This window comes from Lonchura striata, chromosome 29 (assembly GCF_050655825.1).
Source record: "Lonchura striata isolate lonStrDom1 chromosome 29, ASM5065582v1, whole genome shotgun sequence".
In the NCBI taxonomy this organism is placed as follows: Eukaryota; Metazoa; Chordata; class Aves; order Passeriformes; family Estrildidae; genus Lonchura; species Lonchura striata.
The window spans coordinates 4,681,692-4,699,669 of record NC_140731.1 but is presented as its reverse complement, the minus strand read 5'-3'; the positions used below and the strand labels follow the sequence as shown (position 1 = coordinate 4,699,669).

At 56.0% G+C, this 17,978-nt stretch overlaps 1 protein-coding gene across 2 annotated transcripts; it reads left to right on the top strand.

The window, feature by feature from the left end:
* The first annotated feature begins 1,118 nt into the window (after positions 1-1,118).
* Positions 1,119-17,599, top strand: LOC110477818 (keratin, type II cytoskeletal 80). Of its 2 annotated transcripts, none has more exons than XM_085562940.1 (9): positions 1,119-1,769; positions 4,812-5,026; positions 10,232-10,292; positions 11,258-11,353; positions 13,740-13,904; positions 14,237-14,405; positions 15,523-15,743; positions 16,161-16,216; positions 16,290-17,599. In XM_085562940.1, exons 1-9 carry the CDS (start codon positions 1,224-1,226, stop codon positions 16,534-16,536), a joined length of 1,776 nt encoding a protein of 591 aa, XP_085419066.1. In that variant the 5' UTR covers positions 1,119-1,223; the 3' UTR covers positions 16,537-17,599. The 2 variants fall into 2 exon arrangements, with proteins under 2 accessions (XP_085419066.1, XP_085419067.1); XM_085562941.1 differs by having other exon boundaries at positions 1,209-1,769; positions 14,280-14,405.
* The last annotated feature ends 379 nt before the right edge of the window (positions 17,600-17,978 follow it).

Below are 17,978 nucleotides of genomic sequence, written 5' to 3'. Positions count from 1 at the left end.
AATATATTGCAATTCCACCTGAAGGAAAGGTCAAACCCACTGGAACAGGTCCCCTTCCCTGGGAAGGCCTTCCCAAACTACAGCTGCTCCTCAGCAGACATTTCTTGCCAGAGCACAGATCCAACCTCACCTTCCCTCACCTCCCTTGGAAGGGAAACTCAGTGTGGAGCAGAACCAGAGCAGCAAAGCAGCAGCTTTCCCACAAAATGGAAATTGGGATGGCCAGAGAAGACCATCCCCCTTCCCAAGGATGCCACAAAGCAAGGCACAGATGGGAGTTCTTCTTTCCCAAGCTTCGCAGGAGAAACGGAGCCAAAGCAGAAACCACATCCAGGGTGAGTTTGTACCAAACAGGGATTTAAGGGTGGGACACCAGAATTCATTGAATTTCAGAGGGGTTTTGTATCTCCAGCTTTCATAGGGCTTTTGGGGAATGGGAATGGGGCTGTCAAAGATGGACTTGGGCACCTGAGATCCACCTCGGGTGCAAAGGTTTTGAGGGTCTCTGGTGCTGCCAGAGCAGATGAATGAATAACCTCAGCACTCTTGGATCCCACTCCCAGGGGAGTCAAAACCAGGTTTATGCTCCCTAAACCAGATCTATCTTCCCAAAAGTCAGACCCACCATTTCTAAAAACAGATTTATCCTGCCTGAACCCAGACCCATTATCCATAAACTAGACCTAACATTGCTAAAACCAGACCTATCCTCTAAAGCACCCGAGCACCAGACCCATCCATGCTGTGTCCATGTGGTGACACAGTAGGAGCAGCTCCAGCCATACCAAGCTTGGGATGCATTTCCCAACTCCTTCTTTAGTCAATTCAGACTCTTTATGGTTTTAAACCCTCCTGTATTAAAAAAAAAAAAAAAAAAATTACTGTTCCTTCCTGAAAATTTGGGCTGGAAAGCAGCCAGTGGCTGATGCTGGCTCCGTGTGCCAAGTCCTTGTGCAGAGCTGTGCCTGGAGCAGTCCTTCCCAAGCCTAGCACCTCCAATTCCTTTCCTCACCTTTTAAGGATGAGGGAGGCAGCTGCTGGGGGCCGGAATTACCTGGGAGGGTTTGTTTTTGCTGCAAGAGCCTGAGTCCTCCTCACACAAACAAGCTCCTGAAGAAAGGAGGGAACAGACAGAGGAGGGAATAAGAATTAAAAAAAAAAAAAAAAAAAGCGCCAACAGGTTGATCTGGATTTCCATCAAGGGTTCCACCCTCCTCCGTTTAATGAACATCGCAGAACAGGTGCTTGGAATTCATTACCAGCCCACAAGCCCAGGAGACGGAATCGCACCGGTCCGGCTGCGCTGCTGCTCCTCTCTCGGAGGCGGCGGAGCCACAAACCTTCACCTTTCTCTCCCGGTGCCTCTCCCTCCCCCGGAGCCCAGCCCGGGCATGACCAACCCCAGCTCTGCCTTCTGCAGCGGCTCCCTGTGCTCCGGGGAGGCGTCGGGGAGGATGAGCCGCGGCGGGGCCGCCGGGAGCCCGTGCCCGGAGCGCCGCAGCCCCGACGGCGGGGCCAGCGACGGGCACGGCTCGGTGGCCAGCGACGGGCACGGCTCGGTGGCCAGCGACGGGCACGGCTCGGTGGCCAGCGACGGGCGCGGCTCCCCGGGCAGCCTGCGCCGCTCGCCCTACTCGCCGTTCGCCGTGCCGGGGCGGCTGCCGCCCGCCGTGCGCCTGGACATCGACACCGAGTTCCAGGCCGTGCGGCAGCAGGAGAAGGAGGACATCAAAGTGCTCAACAACCAGTTCGTGACCCTGATCGAGAAGGTAGGGACAGCACCTGGCTGGGGAGGGGCTCTGGGGAACCGCCGGGTCTGCAGCCACCCCCGGTGAGGCTGGCACAGCCGGCTAATTAGTAGTTAACCCAATTAGTTATTCCCTCTGAGCTCCCTGACTGACGAGGGTTAGGTAGCATCCCTGGGGGAGGCACGGCCAGGGGCTGTGCCTGTCACCTCGGGCAGCTCCCGGGGGACCCCAGAGCAGCCCCGGCAAAGTTCTGGGGGCACCATGGGCAGGGGGCACCATGGACTGGGGGTCTTGGCTCCCAGAGTGGCCAAACAGCCACGGGCAGTGACGCCATTTTTGGCGGCAACTCCAATTCTGGCTGCTAAAGAGAGCTGGAAACTCATCCCTGGAAACTCATCCCTGGAAACTCATCCCTGGAAACTCATCCCCACCTCCATCTGGGCAGTGTAGGGGGCCGGGGGACCCCCCAGCCACTGCCTCCAAGCTTCTGAGGAGAGGGGCCAAGAAAGCGTTGCTTTCATCTCTGCGGAGCCGGGAGAAGCAGAAGTTTCTCCAAGGAAAACAACTCCCAGAGCAGGCAGGTTCCTGCAGAGCCCTGCTCCGTAAACAGATGTAATCTCTGGGATTGCTTCATGCAGCTCTCCCTGCCAGCCTCCAGCAGCCCGGGATTGATTCATTTCAACTCTCCAAGGACCAGGATTCACACTGGGAAGGAGAAGGCCGTGGGAACATCTCCAGTGGATCTCTCCAAGGGGAATGGTTGTGACCAGTCACACCTGGCAGCGTCAACAGGGCCCAGACCTGGCTCTCATGGATGGGCACAGCCTCCTCCTGTGAGCCTTTCCAAGATTGTGGCATTGGGAATTTGGAGAATACTTGGTGTGGGAAACACCCACATAGCAGCGGCTGGAATTTGGACTGTCTAGGCAGAGAGGTTGGGGTTTTCTGGGCCCTCAGAGCAGGGATGGGAGTAGGGGAAAGGGACAAAACCCCATGTGCCCGAGCCAGGCCTGTTCCCTGACACCGTGGAGGGAAGAATTGAGAGTTCCAGGTTTCCCAGCAACCTCCTGATCCGTGTGGATCCTGGGCCAGGGGTTCAGGGGCACAAACACCCCCTGGCCAACGTCTCTGACTGAAGCTCCTGAGCTCCTTTGAAGGCTTCAAGAGCTGCATCAAGTGGCAACTTCAGGCACCTGCCCCAGGCCCTCATTCCAGAGGGAGGGAATGAGACTTCCTTGTCAAAGAGAACCTGGCTTTATAATCAGGGATTCAGGTGTTCTCAGTCCCCAGCAGGTGATTCCAGGGATAATTGACCACAAAGCTGCAGGAGTTTGGTGCTGGTGGTTTTCCAGCTGTTACAGATCTGCTGGTTTTTATTTTCCAGACAGATATAAAAGAAGACAGGGAAAAGCCAAGCCCTGGAGACCCTTTTTGAAGCCCTGGCATTATCCCAAGCATCCCAGATGGGAGGGTCTGCAAGGACCAAACTTTGGCCACTTGTGTGTTCAGGCATGAAACTCCAGGGAATGAGGCCAAATCTGGGTGATCCCTCTGCAAAGCTCCTGCTGAAAGGCTCTGCAAGGGGGGATTTCCACTGAAGGGGACATCGCAGGAGTCACAGAATCATGGAATGGTTTGGGTCAGGAGGGACCTTTAAGATTATCCAGTTCCAAACAGATGTTGGAAGCCAAGATGGAACCAGCTGAGTCCGTGGATGGTTTGCGAACAGGAATTGAGGGATAAAAGGAGCAGCTGAGGATTAGGAAGGAGGTTAGGAATTAATTAAAGATGGACATGGAACAATAGCCAACACAATCCCTTCTCATCCCAGGAGGGAAGGATGAGGTCTCTAAGAGTGAGACCTGGAACATCCCAACCGGCCCATCCCTTCTGCTGGGAACTCCCAAGCACTGGAATGGTTCTGCTTTGCTTGGCTGCTCTTTCTGTCCCAAAAAGAAGGATTTGGAGAAAGATGGTGCCACATCTGGGTCAGCAGCTGGAATTCTGCCTCTTCTTTGGACGCCAGGCCAAGCCTGGAGGTCTGATGGCTCCTGCCCCCAGTGCTCCGGGCATGGCATCAGCCCTGAGTCATCCCGGAATGCAACACGGGAAACTTGGAGGCAACTCCGGCATCTCCAGCCAAAACGTGACTGGGGTTGCTCCCAGAGGTAGCAATTAGCCAATTAATTGGAGTTGGCCAAGAGCTTTGAAGATGAGAACTGTTAAACTTGGAGTGTTACTGGTGAGATTGGGAATATTGGGAAAGAGGAGCAGGTTCCTCAAAGGCGGGAGATGGAAGGGCAGCGTTGTCCTCTCAGAGCCAGCACGGGGAGCTCACCTGGAGTCTGTAATTACCTGGGATGTTCTCCAGAGCTTTGTCTGAGCTGCTCTGCAATAAACCTGATTCATTCCCTGAACCTCTCCATGCTGTAATTCCTGGCAGCCCAGCAGGTTCCCTCTCTTTGTGCTCTCCGGGGTAGGAAATCTGCCCTTCCCTGACCCTGGACATCCCTGTGTGACCTGGGGTGGATCCGCAGCCTTGGGTTCATCAACACCTGGATCTGGTGATGCTGGAGGTGTTTCCAGTAGTCCATGGGCACACACAAAAGGGACAGAACTGACCATTCCTGTTGTCAGTGACTCCTCTGTCCCAATGTTGCTGTGTTTAGCCCAATGTGAACATGGTTATTTTGATGTCATTGGTTATTTTGATGTCACTATGTTTATTCCAATGTCACTGTGCCTGTTTTGATGTCACCATGTTCTATTGAGGAATTAATTGGTGGGTAATGTATAAAACCCCTAAAAGTCCCCTAGAAGAGGGAGGTGTCCCTGCCTATGCCAGGGGATGGAGCTGGGTGATCTTTAAGGTCCCTTCCAACCCAAACCATTCATGATTCCATAACCCTCCATCCTCAGGCCTAATTTTGAAGGGATTTCTCATTCTTCCTTGGAAATCTGCTGATTCTGGCAGGTCTTCTGAAGGTCTCCAAAATCTCCTGCCCTGCCATGCTTTGATTGTGGCCCTCAGTGTCACTGAGACCTCTGAAACCTCTCCCATAGGTCCAGAGCTTGGAGCAGCAGAACAAGATCCTGACAACCAGGTGGAACTTCCTGAAGGACCAGGACAATTCCCACTCTGACTCGGACATCAAGGCCATCTATGAGCAGTATGTGAGCAAAATGAACCAGGAGATGAAGGCGCTCAACTACGAGCAGGAAAACCTGGAGTCGGAGCTGACGAAGGTGCTGAGCACCATGGACACCTTCCGGAGCAAGTAGGTGCCCTTGTCCATGTCTATCCATATCCAGGGAGATCCAGCTGGGGCACAGGGAACAGCATGGGATTGATTTAGCTCAGCTAGCCTGAGATGCCCAGGAAAATATTCCTAGTTTGGTGTGCCCAGAAGTATGGAATTTAGGATCACAACATCTTCCTTAATGAGAGGTGAAAGGAAAGCTGGAACAATGCAGTTCCAAGGAGAGCAGGGTCTGAGAGGAGCCTCTGCCAGAGAACAACTCCGGGAATGGCATTGCTGGAGTGACAGCCATGAAAACAGGGAATGCTTATTCTCCACAAAATTAGCACAAGCCGGAACTTTGTCCCCAAAATGATTTCTGGACCAGGCTGCTCAGTACAAAAAACAACGCTCCTGGCTGCATGGGCAAGGCCAGGAGTTTGATTTGATGATCCCTGTGGGTGTCTTCCAGCTCAGGATATTCATCATCACACAATGGGTTAGGAGTGACCTTTAGAATCATCCAGTGCCACCCTTGCCATGGGCAGGAACACCTTCCACTCAAAGCCCTTCCAACCTTGGACACTTCCAGGGATCCAGGGAAATCCATTCCAGGCCCTCCCCACCCTCACAGGGAGGAATTCCTTCGTAAAGAAGGAATATTCTATTCCATGACTGTGGGATCTCTTCCTTTCCCGCTTCACCCAAAGCATTTCTGCCAAACTCTGCTTTGACCAAAAGGTCAAAATTGTGCCCCAAATGGTCCTGACCAAGAACAGGGAGGCAGCCAAAGGTCGGGGGAGGTGCAGCTGCCTCTTATCTCCAGGGAGTTCCTCTTATCTCTGGAGATGTGCAGATAAGGGAGAGCAGCTGGGCCATGCCCGGTCACAGGGGAGCAGACAATGCCTCTCTCATTATGGTGCTCATTTGCATCCCACAGGAGAATCCCAAATGAGCTCCTTTCCCTCCCACTGACACCCAGCACCTTCCTGGAGCTCTGCAGGCTCCCCTGGGGATTTGGGCTGTGCAGAGACTGTCCAACCCAAAATGGTGCCAAGGGACTCGGGAGGAGCAGAAATCCCTGCTGGGATCCAAACCCACTCCTGAGGTGAGGCACAAATCATCCGTGCCCCCTCCATGGAGTTCTGTCCAAGGATTCTCCAGCTCCATAAGCCCTGCTCAAGGTGGCTGCAAATTAGGGAAGGGCTGACAGCTCCTTCTAACGGAGACCTAGCAGTGAAATGCCTTAATCAGAAAACAGCAGGTTGGGATCAGGGAATCATTCAGCTTGGAAAAGCCCTTGGAGAGCATCAGATCCATCCATCAACCCCCTACCACTGTGGTCACTGCTGACCCCAAGTCCCCAGGTGCCACATCCACACAGTTTTTGGACACTTCCAGGGGTGGGGAGTCCCTGGGCAGCCTGTGCCAGGGCTGGACAACCGTTTCCATGGAAATTTTTCCAAATATCCGACTTAAACCTCCTCTGATAGAACTTGAGGCTTTTTTTCCCTTGTTCCCTGAGAGTGGATCCTGAATCCCACCTGGCTGTCCCCTCCTGTCGGGAGTTGTGCAGAGCCACAAGGTCCCCCTGAGCCTCCTCTTCTCCAGACTGAGCCCCCCAGGTCCCTCAGGAGTTCTCCAGACCCTCCCCTGGTGCTCCAGCCCTTCCCCAGCTCTATTCCCACCTCTGGACTCACTCCAGCCCCTCAGGGTCTTGTGAGGAGCCCCAAGCCCAGCATTCCAGGGGCTTCAGCAGTGCCAAGGACAAGGAATGTGAGGAATTTGACAGGAATACGAACCAGGAGTTTGATTCTTCACCTTACACTGAAATCATCTTCCTGGGAGTCCTTCAAATGACACCCAGGTGCCCAAAAGTCCTGAATTCCTCATGGGAGGTGCCTGCCTGCTGTTTATTTGGATAATGCAAAGGTCAGGCCCTGCCATCCCTCTCTGGAGCACCTGGCCTTCCCTGCACTCCCCGAGGAAGCAGAATCCCAGACTGGTTTGGGTGGGAAAGGACCCTGCCACTCTCCCAGGGTGTCCCCAGCCCTTGGACACTTCCAGGGATGGGGCAGCCATGGTCTGTGCTCAGATCTGCACTCGGGAACTGCTGCAGGAATCCCCAGCTCCCGACACTCCGGGGCTTTCCAGCTGATCTCAGGGGTGAAGGTGCTGCCCAAGGGTTCTCCCCACTGGATTTCTTGTGACTTTTCCAGTGACTTGGACAATGGGATAGGACACAATTGGGATGCTTTATCCCTCAAAACTGATTCACAGGGAGAGAATTCCCAGGTCCCATCCAGCCCCAGCGCAGCCCAGGGACATTTCTGGGGCAAATCTCTGTACAAACCAGGCAAATCCGGGAGGTTTCTTTTCCCCAGGGAATTCTGGGGGAGGAAAAAGAAGAACCAGTTGGATTTCCCACTGGAGTGGTGCCCTCAGCCAGGCTGTGGCATTCTGGATGGAAGCCCCCATGGGCATGGGAACACCCCAAGTCCTCCAGGATGGGAAGTGTGCCTGGGGGAGTCCTGCCTTCCTCCCGAGTCAGGGGCTGCTTCCCAAACCCACCTGGATGGGACTCAGTGGGACACTGCCCCCTTCTCCTCAAATGATTCTGCCGTGGACCAGCAATTCCAAAGGGAGGGAAGGAGAGGGACAGGCACATGCAGGAGGGAGCTCAGCCTGCCTCAGACCTGGTTCCCAGATGTTGCTCCATGGAAGGAGCCCGGGGCGAGCAGACGCTGTCTCAAGTGTGCTAAGTGCAGGAAGGGCTGGATTGGCCCTCCTGCAGTGCCCCGGGATTATCTCCCGGGAGATAAATGCTGGGATGTGCCTGTGGAATGCTCCAGCTCCAGCCCGGGCTGAGTCACAGTCCTGGGAGCGTGGCAGGAGCGCGTTGGGCCAGCTGGGCCAGCTCTGCCCCGCCGGAGCGGAGCTCTGCCCTGCCAGCGCCCAGGGCGGGGAGACTGGGACGGACTGGGATAGACTGGGATAGACTGGGATAGACTGGGGGCAGACTGGGATAGACTGGGGACAGACTGGGGACAGACTGGGACAGACTGGGGACAGACTGGGATAGACTGGGGACAGACTGGGGCACACTGGGATAGACTGGGGACAGACTGGGATAGACTGGGGACAGACTGGAGACAGGCTGGGGCACACTGGGACACACTGGGACAGTCTGGGGACAGACTGGGACAGACTGGGACACACTGGGCCGAGCCGAGTGCGAGGAGGAGGAAGAGGGGCTGCAGACAGGCACTAAGCTTGGTCCCTCCCGTGCAGCAGGGCTGACAGCATTCCAGCTGGGCTGACATTCCAGGTGTGGAGCACAGACCAGACAGGTAAATCCCATCAGCCGCTGCTGCCCGGCCTTGGAAAAGCAGGGAAGGAGAGGGCGAGCTCAGCACTGAGGGGGACTCAGGAGGAACCCCAGGAGTGCCCAAAGCTGTGACTGCCACACACCCCCTGCCCTCATGGTGCCCTCGGGGAGGGAGCTGCAGCTCCAGGGAGCTGCTCTGGATATTTCCAAGTCAGCTCCTGAGCACGGCTTCCCTCATTTCCCAACATCTGCTCCCCTTCACCAGGCACAACTCCCCATTTCCACACTTTGTACACGGCAGGGAAGGCTCCCCAAAACCTTCTGGGCTCCCGAGAACACTGTGACGATGCACTGGACCCCAACAGCAGCACACGGCCACATTCCTGATGTTCCTGCCCTCAGTCTCTGGGAGATCCCATTTCACCTCGTTCCCAAAGGTCTCAGCTTCCCTTAGGTCCCTTTGGTGACGTGTCCAAGCAGCACTGAAGGCCTGAGTTCACAGTCTGGAAATGGGGTCACTTTGGGGCCCCTTCCACCAAGAAAGACCCTGAGGGGCTGGGGAGTGACCAGGGATGGGAATGGAGCTGGAAAAGGGCTGGAGCACCAGGGGAGGGTCTGGAGAACTCCTGAGGGAGCTGGGAAGGGGCTCAGCCTGGAGAAAAGGAGGCTCAGGGGGACCTTGTGGCTCTGCACAACTCCTGACAGGAGGGGACAGCCAGGGGGTGTCGGGCTCTGCTCCAGGGAACAACAGGACAAGGGAAATGAGCTCAAGGTCTGCCAGGGGAGGTTTAGCTGAATATTGGGGAAAATTCCTCACTGGAATTGTGTCCAGGCACTGGCACAGCTGCTCAGGGCATGGGTGGAGCCACCAAAGCCATGTGGCTGTGGCACCTGGGGACATGCTCAGGGGTGGCCCTGGCCGTGCTGGGGGAACGGTTGGGCACGATGCTCTCCAAGGGCTTTTCCAACCTTAATGATTCCCTGATTCTATGGAATGTCATGTGCCCCTTAGGCTAAGAGGAGCCTGAGGTTTCAGGGAAGAGCAGGGGAGCCAGGACCGCCCGGAGAGCTCAGCCTGCTCTGATCCATCACTCCCAACGCTCCCACACGTGTCCAGCTGCTGGGGGCCCTTTCCCATCCCATCGTTCTGCTCTGACCAAGCACTGCCAGGCCCAAAAGGGACCCTGTGGCTTTCCTGGTCAGGTCCCTGGGATTTGGGATCACCACACCCCTGTCCCAGGAGCCAACAAGGGTTGGAGTATTCCCCAATTCCTGCTCATATCCATTTGCCCCTGGACTGAGGCTTTGCTCCCTGGCCCTGTCCTATCCCACCCTGGATTTAAACACCTGCAGGGCTCGTTCTTCACAGGGACACTCAGGACTCCACGCCATTCTGGTTTGGTTTCCTTCCACTCCATGAGCAGTTTTCCATTAATTCCTTTGCCTGTGTGCCTTCACAAATCACCTGGGCTGAGTTATGACACCAGTCCAGAATTCTCAGAATTTCCACAAGGCCGAGTTTTCTCCCTTGGGAAGACTCCAACCCTGGAAGTGAAATTTCGAGGAAACGTGAGCAGAACGGAAAAGGTTTGGGGTGAAGTTGAGGAGTTTGGGCAGAGCACGATCCCCACCCCCATCCCCTGTCCCTCTGTGAAGAACCTGAGGCTCCCCAGCCCCCAGATGAAATCCCAATTAAAGCTCCCTTCTCTGCTCTGGCATTCTTCATCCCAAAAGTGCTCCTGGTGTTCCAGGGCAGCTGGAATGTGGCAGCTTCTTCTCACTCCTGCCCATGATGCCTCAAGGAGCGGGGACAAGCAGGAAAAGCAGAAAGTTTGGATATTTTGTGGGTCTCAAGACAACTCTTGAGTGTCCCTGAGTTGCCCTGGGGTTGATCCCATACTTTGGGTGCTCTGCAGGTACGAAGATGAAATTCGCCTCTGCAGCGGGATGGAATTCACCTTCATGGAGCTCAAAAAGGTCAGCAGGAAGGGAAGGGAAGTTTCCCACTGGATGGGCTGGCTAGAGCACAGTCAGGGAAGGGCCTGGAGGTGATCCAGGCTCAGCTGGTTTGGGATAACAAGGTCTCGAGGAGGACAGGGAGGGGATGAGTCCCAGTCCCACAGGAGAGTGAGTCTGGAGTGGCTCCTGAAAATCCCCTGGCAGCACCTGGGGATTGGAGCATCCCCATCCCTGCACCCTGGGAATTCCCTGGCCTAAGAGGTCCAAACCCTTCCCCAGCTGCCTCCTCCTCCCTGTGTTCCCTCCGGATGCCATTAGGGTTGAGAAAGGCTGGAACTGATAAAGGATTTGCTTTGTTCCCTGCGGAGGGGCCACGCCCTGGGCAAACCCCAGCAAAGCTCCCACTCCGGCAGGAGCCAGTGGGAATCAGCTGGAATTGGGATTTTATATCAAAACTCCCAATCTGGGAGTAGGATAAGGGTGTTGGAGAGAGGGAACGTTCCCCACAAGTACCCATCCTGGCTAATTCCATGTTTTCCCTGGCACACTCCCCAGGAAAGGCATTCCTGGACACTTCCATGGATGGCTCCCAAGTTTTTGATGAATGGAGCCTTTTGTGGGGAACAAAAGCTGGGAGGGGATGGCCCAGCCCTGCCTGGCCCAACAGATCCTTCCACCAACAAGTCCCACAAAACAAAGGGAAAAGGTTCTCAAAGGAGCCTCTCCTTTGAGAACCTTTGCTGGAGAGCAGTTCCAAACATCCCTGTTAATAAATCCCAGGATGGATTGGATGAAGCTCATCCCATTCCACCCCTCCATGGGCAGACACCTTCCCTGTCCAGGGTGCTCCAAGCCCTGTCCAACGTGTCCTGGGACACTGCCAGGGATGGAGCCCACAGGGCACTCCCTGGGGATGGGGAGCAGCGGGAATGACTCACTGTAAATCCAGTTATGGACTGATGGATCCCTTTCCATCCGTGCAGGATCTGGATGTGAGCACCTTGCACCGCACGGAGCTGGAGGTGAAGCTCAAAGGGCTCCAGGAGCTGCTGGAGCTGAAGAAAACCATCTACGAACAGGTGGGAACACAGCTGGAGAGGGCTGGGACGCTGTGGGAAACTCGGCATTTTGGGGACAGATCCTGGATTTCCACCCACGTGGGAGCTTGGCCAGGGTGTCACAGCCATTCCATTGCTCAGGACCTGAGGTGCTGATCCCAAAGGGCAGTTTGGGATGGGGCCAGAACATTCCTTCTGCCCCAGAGCCTCTGTGGGGGCCTGGGGTCCCCCCAGAACAGCTCAGAATTCCAACCTCATCCCAAACTGGCTGGTGGGGCTCAGCTCCTGCCCCCACAGATGGGGTTTGCCCCAGACCTCTGCCCAAGGCAGCCAAGTGTTCCGACTCCAGGAAGAACCCAAAATCCAGGATGCTCTGAAACCCAGTCCAGCCTCCTCCTTCCCCAGGAAAACGAGGGGTCCCCAGTCAGGAATGATTGCAGCCAGGGGGGAAGGGGCTCCAGCAGAACACTGAGTCAGGCCTGGAAAATGTCACCCAGCAGGATCAGCGGTGTGGGAACACTCAGGATTTATCTAAACTCCAGCAATCCAAACAATTACAATGCCTGATGGAGGAATATGAACATTCCATGTGGGAAACTGAGGCACGGAGAGGCTGGAGCTGCCTCCCAGCACAACTGCCCAGGGAGCCTGATCTGTTCTAAAATGAGATTATTCCTCATGCAAGGCAATTTGAGCCCAGTTTTTGTGAAAATCAGGCCCTGCTCCAGGATCTCCACCGGATTTCTCACGGGTTCCACAAAAAGCTGTGGTTTTTAACCCCCAATTAATACAAAAATCTCATCCCCAGCCTCTCCTGTCTCACCTTCTCTGTGGATTTGATGGCATCAGGTACAGACATTTTCCCAGGGGGAGGGAAAACAAGGTAAACTGTGCTTGTTGGGATGGATCGGGAGAAAACAATTTATTAATTCTCATTAATAAAGAACGAGTTCTGGGGTTTCATTCACCAAATGATCTGATGTCTCAAATAAACTCAAATTTTCTCACCTGCTCCAAATTTAACAAAGAAAGGATTAAACAGCGGTGGGATAAAAATCTCTCAATCATCCTGCGTTTTTGGGTCATGTCTGTGTTATCCCTCAGCCACAGAGCCCTTTGTGAGCCCAGCCAGGGAAGGGAATCAAGGAACACAATTCCTGCTCCAAAGAGACCTGACCAGGAACAAAGGAAAGGGAGGAGGAGAAGGAATTCCTGGTGCAGAGCAGGAGCTGCGCCTGAGATAAGGGAGCAGCAGCTCTGGAGCAAGCCTGGATCCAAACCTGGATCCAGGGCCCTTGCAGGCTCAGGGAGGGGAATTCTGCAGCTGTGCCTTACCCGGAGCAGATATCCTGCGGTGGTCCCAGGGCTGCTCCTGCCTCCCTCCACACTGACATTCCCAGGACACAGGAGTGGAGCAGCTCTGCCAGCCCTGGGTGTGTCCAGGGAAGCTCCTGGTTCCCCGAGGAGCCCTGAATCAGGCTCTGGTATCACAAAGAGCAGCCCCAGCCTCGCTGGATCCCACAGCAGAGCTTGGAAAGGGCATTTTCCACCCCCCAGGCTGTGGAGTGATCCACGCAGCCTTTGTTTCCCCAAAACTCTCACATTCAGCATGGATACCAATGGATATTGGTCCATGATCATTGGTTCCAGCTCTGCTCCTGGAGAACGACCGACTGGACAAGAGGAAATGCCAGGGAACGTTTATGTTGGATATTAGGGAAAATTCCTTCCTGGAAAGGGTTGTCCAGCCCTGGCATAGCTGCTCAGGGCAGGGATGAAGTCCCCATTCCTGGAAGTGCCCAAGGAATGTGTGGATGTGGCACTTGGGGATACAGTCAGGGGTGGCCTTGGCACTCCTGAGGAACAGCTGGGATCTGGTGATCCTACAGGTCTTTTCCAGCTTGAAGGACCCCAGGATTCTCCCTGCTCCTGGACTAGTCCAAAGGCACTCTTTTATCAGAATTTTAGCAGGTTGTATCCAAAGATCTCAAACCCCAACTTAACCTGAGTCTGGATTTTATGGAGCAAATAATACCAGATCCCCAACTCCAGAGAGTGAAAGCTCGGGAATTGTCCCTCTCTCCACGTGGAAGCTGCTCTGCCAAGCACAGCCCACCTGGAGCTCTCTCTGGCTGCTGGGAATCTGGGATACGACCAGATCCTGGGAAGCTCTTCGCTGTGAGGGTGGAGAGGCCCTGGAATAGATTTCCCGGAGCAGCTGTGGCTGCCCCAGCCCTGGCAGTGTCCAAGCCAGGCTGGACAGGGTTGGAGCAGCCTGGGACAGCGGGAGGTGTCCCTGCCCACGGCAGGGGTGGGACAGGATGGGCTTTGAGGCTCCTTCCCTCCCCAGTCATGCCATGAATGTCCAGCTCTGTGCTCTCCTTCCTGCTGTCCCGTGGCTCTGCAGGAACTGGAGGAGCTACTGACGGAAATCAAGGACATTTCCGTGGTGCTGGGAATCGACAGCTGCTCCCGGCCGGACCTGGGCAGGATTGTGGAGGACGTCAGGGCCCAGTATGAGGCTCTGGCCCTGCGGAGCTGGGAAGAGGCCGAGGCCCTCACCCGGAGGAAGGTACAGATCCCTGCTCTGTGCTGGGAGAGGCAGGGAAAGGACAGGAGGGATGGGCCTGGAAACAGCTGGATCAGCAAGGATGGGAGGGATGGGCTGGCCCTGGGAATGGAGGGAGGGACAAGGCACTATCCGTGATCAGCTCTGGACAGTAAATCCAGAGTTAGTTACTCCGGGCTTTCCACACTGGAGGAACCCAGGACATCTCCCAGTGGAGATGGAAAATGTCCTTCCAGCTCTCCAAAGAGCAGGAATGTGACTGGTCCCAGGAGCCAGGTGAGCCTGGCACAGCCACAGCCAGAGAGGATGGGAACGAGCCCCAGATCTTTCCCCAGGTAATCCAGGTGATGCCAGGGCACCCCGTCCCTCTCTCCACAGCTCACCGACAGCAGCTCCCAGTCCGGCTCCTTTGGGGGACACCTCCTCGACAGCCGGCGGGAAATCGCGGATCTGAACATCCGCATCCAGAAACTCCGCTCCTGCATCGTGTCCCAGAAGAGCCAGGTGTGTGCAGGGTGGGATAACAGGACAGGTGTGTGCAGGGAGGGATAACAGAACAGGTGTGTGCAGGGTGGGATAACGGGACAGGTGTGTGCAGGGAGGGATAACGGGACAGGTGTGTGCTGGGTGGGATAACGGGACAGGTGTGTGCTGGGTGGGATAACGGGACAGGCGTGTGCTGGGGTGGGATATCTGTGCAGGGAGGGATAACAGGACAGGTGTGTGCTGGGTGGGATAACGGGACAGGTGTGTGCTGGGAGGGATAACAGGACAGGTGTGTGCAGGGAGGGATAACAGGACAGGCGTGTGCAGGGAGGGATAACAGGACAGGTGTGTGCTGGTTGGGATAACGGGACAGGTGTGTCCTGGGGTGGGATAATGGGACAGGTGTGTGCAGGGTGGGATAACGGGACAGGCGTGTGCTGGGTGGGATAACAGGACAGGCGTGTGCTGGGGTGGGATATCTGTGCAGGGAGGGATAACAGGACAGGTGTGTGCTGGGGTGGGATAACGGGGCAGGCGTGTGCTGGGAGGGATATCTGTGCTGGGAGGGATAACGGGACAGGCGTGTGCTGGGTGGGTTAATGGGGCAGGTGTGTGCAGGGAGGGATAACAGGACAGGCGTGTGCAGGGAGGGATAACAGGACAGGCGTGTGCTGGGGTGGGATAACGGGGCAGGCGTGTGCTGGGAGGGATATCTGTGCTGGGAGGGATAACGGGACAGGCGTGTGCTGGGTGGGTTAACGGGGCAGGTGTGTGCTGGGAGGGATAACGGGACAGGTGTGTCCTGGGAGGGATAACGGGACAGGTGTGTGCTGGGAGGGATAACGGGACAGGTGTGTCCTGGGAGGGATAACGGGACAGGTGTGTCCTGGGAGGGATAACGGGACAGGTGTGTCCTGGGGTGGGATATCTGTGCTGGGTGGGATAACAGGACAGGTGTGTCCTGGGAGGGATAACGGGACAGGTGTGTGCTGGGGTGGGATATCTGTGCTGGGTGGGATAATGGGACAGCTGTGTCCTGTGTGGGATAACGGGACAGGTGTGTGCTGGGTGGGATAACAGGACAGATGTGGAATTCCCTCTCCCGAGCCCCCTCAGCTCCTTTTCCACACTTCAGTGCCTGTACCTGGAGGAGCACATCCGCGAGGCTGGCGAGCAGGGGGAGGGGACCCTCAGGGACGCCAAGGCCAAGGTGGCTGGGCTGGAGGAGGCCCTGCAGCGCAGCCGGGAGCACATGGCTCACCTGGTCCGGGAGTACCAGGAGCTCATGAACATCAAACTGGCCCTGGACGTGGAGATCCTCACCTACAGGAAGCTCGTGGAAGGGGAGGAGAACAGGTGAGCCAGGATTCCTCCGCCTCAGGTGGGGAAGAGATGCACCAGCACACCCGGGGGGACAGAATCATGGAATCTTTGGAACCCAGTCCCACCCCCTGCCTTGGGCAAGGACAGCTCCCAAAGCCCAGCCTGCCCAAATCCCAAGTTCTGAGTCTGGTACTGAAGGTTTGGTCAAAGAAGGAGCAAACCCTGGTGATTCCCAGCAGTTCAATCCCATTTCTTGCTCCAAGTCTTCCTCAGACTCCCCAGGCTGAGGTTCCAGACCTTCTCCAGGTGCTTTGCCCAGGGGCTGTTGAAGCCCATCCTGGTCCTACCACTATCCCAACTCCCCCAGGCCAAATTCCAGCCCTTTCCACCCCTCTGGGAGAACTTCAGCCACGTCCTCACCGTCCTCACACTGTGTCCTTCCCTCCCCAGCATGGAGCAGCCCATTCCCACCGTCATCAGCGCTGTCCACTCCCGGCCGAAGCCTCGTAAGTGCTTTGATCCCTCCGATCCAGGAAGTGGGGAAGGACGGAAGGGTTTTAACCTTTCCCCTTCTCCCAGTTTCTGCCAGCACCCTGCGGAACTCACGGCTGTTTGCCCGGGGCTCAGGGCACGCGGAGCCGAGCGGAGGCGGGAGCCCTGGGAGAGCCCAGGACGTGCCGGGGACTGCAGACACCAGGACCCAGCCCAAGTTCAGCTCCAGGGTTCCGGGGGAATGCTCGTAGGAGAATGGGATGAGCACGGACCCAAAGCATCTGGGAAGCTCTTCCTCCTGAACTCCAGCCCACATCCAAGGGATGAAGGATGAGGGTCCTGTCCAGGCTGTCCTTTGTCTTTCCACCATCCCAGTTCACAGCTCCATTCCCAGTTGCAGCAGGAACCACCCCAGGAATTTAGGGACTCTTCCATTCCCTGCACCTTCCTCTCTATGACTCCCTTCCCAGGGGATTTGCAGTCAGCCCTTGGCGTTTTAGCAGCTGCCATCAATCCCTTTACTGGTGTTGCCAAACCCTTTCCCTGCTCTGAGGGTGATTCCTGACAGGGCTTCCACAGAAAGCACCATCCAGGTTTCCACACTGGGGGAGAGGGAGGAAAACCATGCCAGGTATGGATTTGTCACCAGGATTGACAGACCTGGTGACAGCCTGGGGGCCCTTGGCCACCTCAGGGCATTTCCCTGCCTTTGAGGGGCCCCTTGTTCCTTCACCAAAGCTAAAATGCCTCAAAACTCTTGATTCCCATAATCCCTCCCTCTCTCCAAGCTCCACACAGCAGTTCCAGTTTCTAAAATCTGGGAATTGGTTCCTATTTAACTGCACTGGGAAGAGCCCAGTTTGGGTTGGGAGGGACCTCAAAGCTCATCCCATTCCCACCCCTGCCATGGGCAGAGACACTTTCCACTGTACCAGCTTGCTCCAAGCTCCATCCAGCCTGGCCTTGGGCACTTCCAGGGATCCAGGAGCAGTCACAGCTGCTCTGGGAAATCCATCCCAGGGCCTCACTACCCTCATAAAGAAGAATTTCCTTCCTAAAATCGAATCCAAATCTTCCCTTTTTCAGCCTAAAGCTGGAAAACTCCCTTGCCTTTGTATTTATTGACCCCAGCTGATCTGGCTGCCCCCATTGGCCAATCCCAATCCCGATGCTCCAGAGCTCCCGGAGCCAGCCCTGGAAGTGCCACATGGCCACAGGTGGGGGATGCTGTGGCCTCTTCCCAACCTCACCCAGAATCCTGCAGTATTTTCCTTCCTGGCTCCAGCCACTGCCACTCAGCCCCCCGAATTCCCAGGTTCTGGGTCCCCATTCCCACATTCCTGTAGGATAGGAAGCTCTGGCTCGCGGGGTTTGGCTGTTACAATAAAGTTCTGTCACTCTGAACCCATCCTGTCCTTGGTTTTCTCTCAGCTTCCCACCACAGGCACCTGGAGCAGCAGCTCCTTCCCAGCAGGACTCACCTGGGCACTCTGGCTGAGTTCTGGCAGCCAGGTGAGGCTGGATTTGCTTCCCAGGGACTGGCCTGGGCACCTTCCCGGGGTGGGATCCAAGGGCTTGGGGACCAGTTTTGGGAATGAAGGGAACACACTCAGCACTGCTCAGCTTCCCCTTCCCAAACTCCTCCTGCCCCTCTCCAAAGAGGAATTCCTGCACACCTGGGCACCCCTTTCCCTGCCCCTCATTCCAGAGGTGTCCTTTTGGTGCTCCTTTATCCCCGCAGGGACTTCCTTGGGAGATCCAAACCACAGCAGGTTC